Genomic DNA, 12,555 nt, shown 5'->3' on the forward strand with positions numbered 1-12,555 from the left:
CAAAGTGAGTGGATTTGGCTTGAAAACAACTTTGGAAACTTCAGTCTGTACTTTCTGAAAAATCATACAATTTTCAAAACATTTTGGTCTTTGGGTTCATAAATTCAAACTGATTTGAATGTCAAATGCCATTTGAAGTTAAAAAAAAAATCTTATGTGATCAATACTGACTGTATGGAATATATAGAAACAAAACCATCTGACAAAGCATAGAACCAACTGAGTCTCCAAGGGAATATCCAACAGGAACTACCTATCATGCAACTAACACTAAGTGTTTTTAACTGGAAACCTGATTCTATTTGGTCTTGGTGGAAATTTTGGAATCTTGTTTGGTTCTTATGAGTGGTTGGTAACCCCATTCAAACATGAAGGTATGGCCTTGACAAAAAGAGAGAATTTTTAGTGTATCAGCAGAACTATTCTCAGAGGTGTACATGGGTAGCAATCAAATTTCTCCTTCTCCTCCTCCTCCTCATCTTCCTTCTCCTCTTCCTCTTCTTCTTCTTCTCTTCTTTTTTTTGAAACTCTGCTGATTAAAAAAAAATAAAAATAAAATAAAATAAAATAAAAATAAAAATAAAATAGAAATAAAATAGAAATATCAAAATTATCATCTTTGGACCCATGGCAATTTATTTGCTGTGATCTAGAATGGCCACAACCCCCCCACCACTGCCACCACCTCTTTCTGGAGTTGTAAAAATACATAATCTGTATATACATCAACATAATCTGTATATATATATATATATCTTGATATATATATATGTTATCTATATATCTATATAAATCTGTTGATATATATATATCAACATAATCTGTGTTCTCTTTAGCGTTTTGCTAAATACATAATTTGGTGTTCTCAATTCAACAACTTTAAAAGTGTATATTTGCAGGGTTTATTTGATGAATTTGCAGTGCACAAGTTATGTGGACATATCTATATGTTAGCAAACTCCAGAAGAAATGATGGATGCAGTAGATGTTTGTAGAATATAATGGTGTTTGCTTCCTTTTGGCATCCTTAAAAAGAGAAGATAGAAGTATCCTGTGGTAGTATCCTGGACAACAGGGAATAATATAATAATATGTAATGTTATACATATTATATAATATATAATACTTATTTAGTATTTATGATGGACTGAAACTGATTAGGGGATGTATGAAAAGGTAAATTGGTGAAGATGCAACAGTATAAAAGCTCATTTCTAGGTAATACTTAATACTTTGAGACATTAGCACAGTTTTTAGGTATGCTAGATATTTCAAACTTAGCTGTCCTTTGCTGTGCAATACAGTAATAATAGCATGATGCCTTGTGTGACAAATAAATAATTCACATGCACACTAACTACTTCCAGTTAAACTGTCCTTTTACTATCTGATTCAACAATAATAGCTGGATGTCCTGCATAGTAGATAAAGTAATTTGTATGCACACTGATGTTCTTCTGTCATTGGATATGATGTAATTTAATCTCATTTTTCCACCAGCATAATAAATGTGACTGCGTGCGAAAGAGAATGTGTGTGTGTATGTACCATTTTACTTGGAAATAATCTCCTGAAAAGGAGGAAAATTACTACATTGCAAAGAGTTTGGTGTTCCCAAAAGACTTTGTTTACAGTTTTGTTTGACTGCTAAGCACTTATTGTAAGGAGAATAGATTGTTCTAGTTCTAGTCATTATAATACTGTTCTGTTTTAATATTGCATGATCTGTGGGCTGCCATAAAATTCTTACAAATTGAAGGGCTGATATAACATGAAATGAGGCACCTCGTCTGAATGTTGCTTTTGTTCTGTATATAACAAATTAGTATGTTGACATTTGTCACTGATGGATTTCATTATTTGCTGAAAGGGGTTTAGGAGGTTTGACAGCATGAATGGTTTGTCCCACAGACTTTTGAGAATTGATAAAGGCATCTTTGTTCTTTGTGCAAAAGCACAACAGATATCTTATTGACTTGATGCATACAAAAAGGAAGGCTTGCATAGCTGCTGCACAAAATAAACTAAAAAAATAATTTTGAAGCCATTACTTAACTCTTGTATGTTGTTCTCTCTCTCTCTCTCTCTCTCAGCTAACAGCATTAAGTAGCATTAATCAACATAACAAGAACCACATTTTTTACATCACTTACAGTTTATGTATTGCTTGTAGATGACAAAAATAAGAAAAATAGGTAATGGAAGATAGCAGTACTACTTAGTTAAAAGTATATTGTCTGAACCATTTTTAAGACAGGAGAGTGCAGAGTGTTTTAGCATTTTTTGTCTAGAAAGAGGATGAAGGCATAGTAGAAATAGTGCATTTTAGCATGAATATTGAGAATCAGAATAAACTTGGCAGCATTGGTTTTGCAGCCAGTCTTTTAAGTACAATGAAAGGCTTCAGCAAGTGGATTTGTAGAAACTACTAGGTACCACCAGGTACCAGCAAGAATTGTGGGTGACACTATATATTGGCAAAAATTCTGTCATGTGCAGATAACTATCTTCACCTCACTGTTTGCTCGCATATGTGTTGTTGGCACAAGCAGCAAGAGATATGAACTGAAAATTTTGAAGAATTGGACCTGTGCCTCTTTTATTGCGTGATAAGACATTCTGATCATTTTTTTAAAACTCTGAGCTTTACATTTTTATTTATTTGCCTTAGAAATATCAGGTATTTCTAGCTCTGTCTGCTCCTGTAATGTTAGAGATTTCCTGGATGATTCAGGTATATATCCGGAGTTTTCTCAGTCTTCAGGTGAAATATTTATGATAGAAAAAGCAAAAACGTTCCTCAGGTTTATTTTGTTTTGGGTTACTAGTCTAACTGTAGTTTGTAAAGATCTAATAAGAAGCACTTCAGCCTTCAAGAAGATTTCATTTCCTTGCTGCTTTTAGAACAGTGATACAGATGCTTTTAGAACAGATCATAGCATTACACTGAGAAAAAGAATCTTTAAAATTTCAAAGAACAAGTAATCTCTTCTGTTGTTGCTGTTTGTTTGGTGGTTTGTTTCTTTTGTTTGTTTGTTCTTGTGTATGTAGATAAAAGCTGTCTTCTGTATATTAAATGAAGAAAAAATGACACATTCTTTATTTTACTTTGTCTTGTCCAAGTCATTTTTTGAGACTTTTAATATACTGGATCTTACCTTGAGTGAATTTTATCTGAATATGGAGAAGCAGATAAATTTTGCCCCTTCTGTCTGTCTATTTATCATAGTAGCTTATTTGTACTTTGGCTCTCAGCTCTGTTAGTATCTGCCGGAAGCTTCACAATGTAGCAAAAGGAAATCCAGGTCTTCCACTAATAGCAATGATGCAAAACTACAAGTAATGAAATCCATCCATGATCACATAATAACATCCACCCATCAGTGACAAATGTCATCGTTTAGACTGGAACTGAGAAATGTTGTTTGTGACTGTTGTGACAATATAAAGAGCAGTTTGAAAAGACTCTGAAAAAAATAGTATGTGCATTGCTGGTATAAAACAAGAGCTTTCTCTTTTAGTCTTTAGAAACCAAAAATAATTATTATCTCTCTCTCTCTCTCTCTCTCTCTCTCTCACACACACACACACACACACAAATGCATTTATAAAATGAGAGGTGAGAGTACCTATGTCTGTTTTTATTAGCCTCTTATTTAAATAAAATGATCAATTAAAATTATGAATTACAATATGGAAAAGTTTCACATTAAATATGGAATTTAGCAAATCCAGAATGTAAACCAAATATTGTATTTGCATGTTAATATAAAGTTCTTATTGAAATTAGTGGAAGCATTGTGTTTCTTCTAGCTTTTCAGAGATGAATTTTCCCTTCAGCCTCTGAACCTCTTTTGTGATGCTCTGTATTTCAGCAAGGGTAGAGATACCTCATCATTGCCATGGTCTTTGCAACACCTGTTTTTTTTTAAAAAGGATAGTTCCATGAAAAATTCCATATCCAAAAGTACTATTCACTGAAAAAAAAAGAATTCAAAATATTGTTATTTTCTTTATCTTTATTTTTTTGCTCTTTAACTGGAATAATCTACATTGGTTTCCAATCTATGTTTTCCAATCTTATTGGAAACCTTATCTAGGTTTTCCAATCTTATTAAGGAGGGGGAAAAAAAAGCTAATTGAGTTGTACAGCTTATATGATTTATCGTTTGGAAACATAAAACAATATAATTTTGTATTATGAATACTTAGTAAGGAATTTGGGAATTGGTGGCACTAATTCACAAATTATTTTCAATGTTAACAATGTCAATACTTTTTGAAAAGTAATTGCATGCATGGTGTGAATGTTGAAAATTGAGCTTGCACTTACTCCTATCAATAAATAAGTTAAATATGAAAAAAATATTATGTGATATAAAACATGAAAAGCTTTAGTCCTCAAGATATTCTAGAGAGTTCTAGCTTGTAAGATTTTTTAACAATATTGTAGCCATGGAAATATAGCGCTATTGAATTTTATAAGAGGTTTCCATTGCTTTTTTTTTTTTTTTTTTTTTTTTTTGAGGGGGAGGTTTCAAACAAATCAGAATGAAAAGTCTTGAAGGGCAGTAGAAGGCTTTGAAACTGCAATTCCTTCTATTTTCCCCTATAATTTTCTATGTTTGTTTTTCTTTCCATACAACAACAGGCAATTTGCTGCATGCCACAAATCGTGGGAGTAGAAAAGTCTAAATGCATAGATATTGTTGGGCTTATGTAAGACATCAGGAAGTGAAATCTAGAGAGCTCCAAACAAGCACTGCAAGTTCTTCATATCTGAAGAATGTGTAAGATGAAAAGATGTGAACTAGAGCTGCTGTTAGGCGTCCTTGGGAATATCAGAGGTCAAATGGAGGATAACTCCTTAACTCCATGTTTCTTACTTGGGTGGACTGATGGTTGATCTTGTCAACTCCAGTTCCTGATGAGCTTGTTACAAACTCGGGTTAGTGCACAGGCAATACTTGGTTCGGAGGCATTTATCAGATTGACGTCTACATGTGAAATAAGTCCTTTCTTTCCCTCTTGGGGGAAAGTCCAAAGTCAGGACACTTGAAGCAGATAGGATTTATTAATATGCTATGACTGCATGGTATCAATCACATATAAGTTGTTTTGTCTTATGAATTTTTGTAAAATCACAATTAAAGTTTTTGTCTTAGTGCTGTCAATGTGTGTGATCTGTGGATGTTAGACAGATGATGAGACAGCATTATTTAAGTAAATTAGTTGCATTATTACCAAATTGTTTATTTTGTGGTGTGTTTTGATCTCAAGAGCTCTATCTAGGGAAATTCCTTTAACCCTTCTGTTGGAAGCAATATTTTCAGTCTATCATTTTAATACTGTATATTTTGGTTGGATTATAGAGGACAGTTCTTCTGGAGCTGAGCACCAGAAGAAAGCTAGAAGTTCAGAACAGAGCATGGTTTAGAAAAAAAATAGAAAAGAGTAATGGCCATTTTTTGCAAGACTGGAGTAAAAATTAAATCCTCTAAATGTATTTCTTGTCTGCTTGATGTGCACCTTGTAGGCCAGCTGAATAAACGTCTTGGTTTAGTAGGTACAGCTTTGCATTTTCTACTTGAAGTTCCCTAGGGTAGAAATATGAACTGAGAATCCCCCTTTTAGATTGACTGTCCTATGGCATTCAAAGACGTTAATGTGTGGTATCACCCTGCATATGGTTAGCTCTTTTTGATCTAATTTTAAAAGAAAAAATACATTTTTAAGTAGCTTGGTTCATTTCTTGACTTTTTTTACATCTTCATTGTTAAAAAATATCAGAATATTGGAGATTCATTTTTAATAGAACCTTTTTTTAAACCTTTTACTCACATAAAGTTTCAAGCAAGTTGTGATTGGAAATGCTTGATACAGCATGAAAGGATAATACATATCTATTCATTTGTGAACAAAAAGTTAAGAGAATTGAATTATTATTAGATGGGTTGATACAGTTTACCTTTATGTTGGCAGATTAGTGTTATCTGAGAGTGCATTGAATTTTCTGTTTATTTTTTGAAGCATGTAAATCCTGTGTCCCTTTTTGTTCAGGTCAGGATGATTGGTCCTTTTGCGGTTGCAAAATAAGGAGTCCTGGCATAAGAAAATAGCATTTGTCAATGCTTGGCAATATTTTCAGTGTGTTTTATTTCATTTTTGTCAGTCATGAAATTCCAGAGCTATTCTGATTTCTGAGGAAAACTTATAAAGTTTCCTCTGAATAAAAATCAACAAATCAAATCCACAGTTGATTTGTAATTCCAAAGATATTTTAATTAAAATAAAAGCTGTGGAATGTGGTGAATGTCACAGTTGTATGGGATCAGTACTGTGTTTCTATATAAGTTTTTACTTCGAGGCTGTGCATTTAGCATAATTTAGAATGCAGATATGAGAAGGATCAAGAGTTGTTACAAACCCAGATTTTTTAATTTTTTTTTTTATTTTTTTTTTTTTGTGTGTGTGTGTAGCAACTGATTGAGCTTAGATTGATGTTATCTTTTTCCTTTCACTGTATTATTTTTTCGGTTTTATGCCAAGTACCAGTCTTGCTCCTGAATAGCAAAAAAGAGTCTCACCTGGGAGGGATCCATCCTTGTTTATACACATTCTGACTAATCTGGTTTGGTATAACAAAATAAGCAAAACTGAAGTAGTTGTCTGACAATTCATGGAGCAGCTGCTGCCCAGGTTTCTGATCAGTAATTAGATGCTAGGCTCTCTGCAATTTGAAGTTTGGATGCTGAGTCAATGTACTTAGAGATTGTCTGATATCATCCTCCTTCCAACACACAAGAGTTCCCTGTTGCCTACAAGAACACTATATTATTGCAGGATTTCTGGAATAAGAAGTCATTCATCTGCTCTGGAGTGACTGTCATCTGTCACTTCCGTTCACTTGATGGTTTATTTCCCAGTATGATTGTAGGGAGGGAAAATGTCTTTACAAAGTTTCCAATATTTCTGGTGCAATTCTGAGTTTTATAACTACAAGATTCTTGTCTCTACAATTTCATCATATGTACGTTTGAGCTTCTGGCATACAGTAAACTTGGGAGATCAAAAAGTTTCATGGGAGATCAAAAAGATTCATCTCTTTAGTTCTCTCAGTGCTGAAACGTAACATATACCAGAATGCTGGCGATTACAGAGGTAAGTAATTGGATATGACACGTTCTTGTGTCTGCATTCCAATGACACAAGTGTCCTCAAAGATAAATTAAGCTAACATTCAAAGTCTGATGTAGATATTGCAGACAATATGATAATATTGTTCTCTGTATTGCTGCAGTAATGTAGGTTGAAGGCAACTGATGAGTTTGCATAAGACGTTTATAAAGAGCTGTCGCTTAATTGTCTAACTGTCCAAATTCCAGTAATCCTGAAATGTATGTCTCAATGTTAGCATGTTCCTATGAACAGATTTTTGAGGTATTTTCCCTGCTCCCTTTTACATGGGAATTTTCCAGAAGTAAAATAACTCTTTAACCCATTTACTATCTGACTTCCTTTTTCTAAATAGGAAAAGATAAACAACACATGGAGTGTTATTAAGACATGAAAAGTATTTTACGTTATAATTTACTTCTGTAATAGTGGTTTTGGGTGCTACTTTTGACTCCAGAAGCCTAATTTGTGTCTCAGCTCTGTTGTTTCAAAAAGTACATAAGGAAACATATCTGCAAATCCCTGTATGCTTAGAGGGAAAAAGTTCTCCTTCAAAAGGAGTGGAACAAGCCTGTTAGAAATGTGCTTCGTGTTCCTAGCTTAAATGTGTACTTAAGTTCTTGCACGTACATTTGGCTTGAGCTTGTGCTATGTGTCTCTTGTCTGATTATGTGTGAGCAGCCAAAAATAGCACACTGTTGCAGCCTCTGTGCAAAGCAGCACCTGCATCAAGTCGTAAGTCTGGAGAAGAAGTTTTGCAAAATTGCTTTCAGAAACTTGGCTTCTAAACTGGTGATATTACCGTTCAGAACTCTAGGACTCACTGGAAACCTTTTATTTGTTACAGAGAACATTTATTAAGAACATCTACTTGAGTGGATTCAGATGATTAGAACACAAGGACCCCTTGGCCTTTCACACCAAAAAAATTCTTTCCCTTTGGAGTTCATATTTTCCTTCATATGCTTCCCTTCATACCATAGTTACAGAGTTGATATTTCCCTTAACTGCAGTTTTACTTGGATAAAGAGCTTGTTCCTTCTTTCTGTACAAAGATCTAAGTTATAAAGGTGTAATTCTGGTCAGAATAATAACCTTTTGCTTTAAAAGTATAACCAAGTGTATACTTGTTGAAAACAAGTCATTAACTTCTATTTTTCTGTAAGAGCCATTGGGAACTCCTCCAGCTTCCTGGGAAGGACTGTTTTTTTTCTTTTTTTTTTTTTTTTTTTTGTTAACTGGGAGAGGTTTCCCACCTTCCTTACTGCATCGAGCTAACCTGTTCTGGCCTGCTTTAGAAACCTGGGCCAGACTTGAAAAGACACCAGCTAGAGTCATATAAAGGCTGGGCATACCTTGTCAGGTCTTGATGTAATTGTGGAGCTGAATCACCTTTGTCCCCTCCTAGTGCATGAACAGATTTATTTCCTTTTTAATTCCAGTGAAAGCAATAGATATCAAGCATTATAATTCATTTCTTATAAATCAGATGGATGGTATGAGGTCCAAATTCCTGTTCCGGTTTAAAAATGTATAAGTATATATATTTCATTTTATATATATATATATATATATATGAAATTGTTGCAATTTAATCATCATCCTAATTATCTTAATTTTCACATGACCACTTTCTTGAATTACTGAATTTTTGAGCAACAACACTAATAGTAACAACAATGAATGACATTGTACATCCCAAATATTAAAAAAATAGATTTAGGGATTAGGTGAGATCAGTAAAGGTGGAACAGAGCTTCTGGAATTCAAACATGTATTGGAAACAGAGAATCTGTATTTTAACATAATACATAGAATCAAATTTCTCCCCAGACTAGTAGGTACTGGACATACTATAAAAGCACGTTCAGTCTTTGAGAAAATTAATCTTAAAATAAATGGGAACTTTGCACTGCTCTGTAGTGATATCTGCTGCTGTATGAAGCTCTGAGTTGGACATTTAGTTGTTTGTTAAGGGAAAACAGAATAAAGGGATTATTTAAGGTGTTCTTGGGAAAGGAAGTTGTTGGCTGTACTGAGACTCTAAAATGAAATTCCGCTGCTGCACATAATCTTATTTTTGACCTTGTAGAAAGTTTTATTCATATTCCTTGCCCAAAATTTAACTCATGTTCATTTTTCTCTCTAAAGTGCTTTTTAATCCTTTTGTAAAGGAGAAGGTTTTCTGATTGTGGCATTTCTATTATTTAATTGGAAAGAGAAGGAACTAGAATCTTTACTTTTATTATGTGTATACCTACAGTAGTCTTAAAGTGCACACCGTTCTGTAAGCTTGTTTATAAGGCATGAAGTTACTTGTATTTTGCTGAAACAAATGGCCAAAGCACAACCAGCAGTATGTCTGGAATGTTATTTACTTGGTCCATTTCTGCATTTTTTCTTTGTAGCACTGTACGCATGCCACAGTTAGGGGTCATTTACTTACAACTGACCAGAGTAGTACCCCCAAAGCTTCAGTTATTCTTCTCAGTAGGGGTTTGTAATAAAAGGCTCATCATGTTCTGCAGCTTCTGTGCTTACTCTTCCCTTCTCTCCCTCCTTCACTTCTCTTAATCGGAATTGCTTTTGGCTAAGATTTCTAGAGCTGCATTTTTTTTTCTTGGTGTGTTCTTTGTGACTTGATTCCTCTATTGGTACTTACATTTCAATCATTTGGCATTGTAAGAAATAATGTAGGAAATTAACTGGCTTTGCTGGATTATATTTACTATTACTATTATTATTATTATTCTACAAGGAGATGGTTACTGAGTATGTTTTTCTACTTAAGTGTGTGTCATATTTTACGTTCTTAGTTCCAGATACTCAACCAGTTGCAAGAAAACTGTGGGTGTTTTAACATTTCCAGCGGAAGGGTAGGGTGGGTGGGGAAGCTCTATGGAACGCTGACGAATAATATTTGACTCTTGGAAATGTCTTAGGGCCATGCACTCCCCTCCCACGCTCGGAAAGCTAGACTTAATTTTAAAGACTTGTGGTCTTGAAGGTATTACCATTGTTCTTTATTTCCTTTGTAACTGGCTGGAGCTGAGAAAACAGTTGAAAAGGAGATTATGGATGCCTAGGGTTAGTGCAGGAATACTCTGCAGATGGTGGTGGTGGTGGTTTGTGTCCTTGCAGGTCCCATTAGTGGCACCGTGCCCCTTTAATCCCTTCTACGTTAGTCATAGAGGTCTTAGTTCTCCTACTCTTTTTTTCCCAGGTGTAAAATTATGTAACTTTTAGGACATTAACGTCTACAACATCTGTAAGCATAACAGAAACTGCCTTACAGCAGAACAAGAGCTGGGAACTGCAGAAACTTGCAATTCAGTGTGTTTTCCATAGCAGAGCAAGTACGCGTAGCAGGTTTTTTGTCCCCAATTTCTTCTTTTAGTACTTGAGTGCAAAGCAGAGTAGATACAGATTGTGTTGTTTTCTCCTGTAGTGAAAAGGAGACATTTAGTGGGTATCTAAGCCTTCTTTTCACTTCTGTGAAGGGTGCTCTCCTTCCTCTGCATTTGCACAAACCATCACCTCTTATTATCAGTTGGTATCTTTTTAACTTGTTTTAAGTTGTAATGAGCACGAGCTCTACTATATATGGCTCTTGTTCTTTTGGGTAGTGATTTATTTTCATTATAAAATGTTTCTGCTTTATTTATTTCCAGCTTTGATCATTTAACTGATAAATACGCACTACCCGTATTCACACCTGCTCATCTTTTATTGTTGTGGCTTATGCATAAATGCTTCTGTTGAAATAAATCAATCTTGTAATTTGAAAAATATAAAACTTTGGTTTAAGTTACTTCATAAAGGTAATAGCTGTTTGACAGTTAAATACAAAACAAGTGCTTGGCAGAATTTTAATTTAATTATCTGCCAACCGATGATAAAGTACAACCTAATTCCTAAAAATGCCTGAGCTATAAACTATTTGTCATGACCTAGCATGCATGACAAGGCTAATAAAGCCTATACATTATTATGGTCATAGAATGTGTGTTACAACAGGTCTATAATGTATTTTGTCCTTCATTCCCATTGTACAGCCCACACATCATCTTCCTGTCACAGAGTGTATTACCTGGGGGGAGCCATCTCTGTGGAACACGTCTGTGCCATGAAATTGCTCATGCTTGGTTTGGACTGGCCATTGGGGCTCGTGATTGGACTGAAGAGTGGATAAGTGAAGGATTTGCCACTTTTTTAGAAGATGTATTTTGGGCTAGGGCACAACAGGTAAGGTGATGATGCATCACTTCTCAACTGAATCATGTGGAAAACAAAATTATATTCTTTGCTGTGAATTAGATATAAATAAAATCTCTTGTGTTATGAGGCTAAGTTTTGAAAAATAATATTGGAATTTGCATGCTAATTTGATTTTTTTTTAATTCTTTCTTTCCACAATGAACACTGATCTTTACAGAGGTAAAGGTTAGTGCAAATAAGAATGGAAACATCTGTTTGTCAGTGATTACCTTCCCACAAATAGGCTTCTTAAATAATATTGTTCAGCTATCAAACAGGTGCTCTGGATTCTCTCCACTTACATCGTGTTCCTGAAAGTGGAGCAATCAGCAGCATCTTACTGAATATCGTAATATTTCAGTTACCTGATATAAATGGTTTGGTTTTGCCCTGTGTATAGCCAAATGACAAGCCTCAAAACAAAATGAAAGCTAATGAAATACAGTGCCAGCGCTCCTACTTTTTTACCTCTTACACTGTCTAGCAGGAGTTACCGTCTTGTCAGAGGCTTAGAAATCATTGCCCTTCTTAAAGTGAAAAGCTCATAAATTGCATGTCACCTAGTAAAGTGGTTTTCTGATCCAACTCTTACTTTTGTCATACCTCTGCTATTTCAAGCATTTCATGTGTTCATGATTTCTTCTTGTGCTTGTGTCAGTTAGGCTCTGACTCTGCCATTAAAGTTTGCAGAGCTCCATCTGTGGAAGAGCAGGTGGGACTGGGATCTGACATCATGAGCCCTTCTGAGCCTCCATTTTATTACGTATCAGGCATATTTATAGCATCGAACAAAAGAGAATACCTTGTCACTTACCATGCTTCTGCAATGAGAAAGAGGTGAAGGCTGTCCAAACACTTTGCTTTTCCGTTCTGGTCCTAAAAATTCTTTTCTGCTCTTACATTGAGCATCGCTCCTCTACTGTGAGCTGTCCATATTAATCCTCTTACACTTTTGTGAGTCACTTGAAAGCATTTTAATTGTAGTAGGCATCCTTCCATATAGCTGAATAGAAAGCAGGGAGCAGCAAAACAGGGTGATTATTCACGGTTATTTTATAAGATCAGAAAATCTTTTTTTTTTTTTTTTTTTTTTTTATAATTATTGAGTAGTTTTGGTGCTGT

At 34.7% G+C, this 12,555-nt stretch overlaps 1 protein-coding gene across 13 annotated transcripts in view; it reads left to right on the top strand.

Annotated features, from left to right (window-relative positions):
- Positions 1 to 12,555, top strand: part of LOC121061632 (aminopeptidase O (putative)) — a 202,702-nt gene that overhangs the window by 71,518 nt on the left and 118,629 nt on the right. For all 13 annotated transcript variants that reach the window (XR_005815187.1, XR_005815188.1, XM_040540767.1 and 10 more), the window contains exon 6: positions 11,232 to 11,421. Coding sequence is in view for 11 of the 13 variants with exons in the window: in XM_040540767.1 (XP_040396701.1) it covers positions 11,232 to 11,421 (190 nt within the window). In the remaining 2 variants the exon portion in view is untranslated. The remainder of the gene's footprint in view (positions 1 to 11,231; positions 11,422 to 12,555) is intronic.

The sequence above is a fragment of the Cygnus olor genome, chromosome Z (assembly GCF_009769625.2).
Source record: "Cygnus olor isolate bCygOlo1 chromosome Z, bCygOlo1.pri.v2, whole genome shotgun sequence".
NCBI classification, from domain to species: Eukaryota; Metazoa; Chordata; class Aves; order Anseriformes; family Anatidae; genus Cygnus; species Cygnus olor.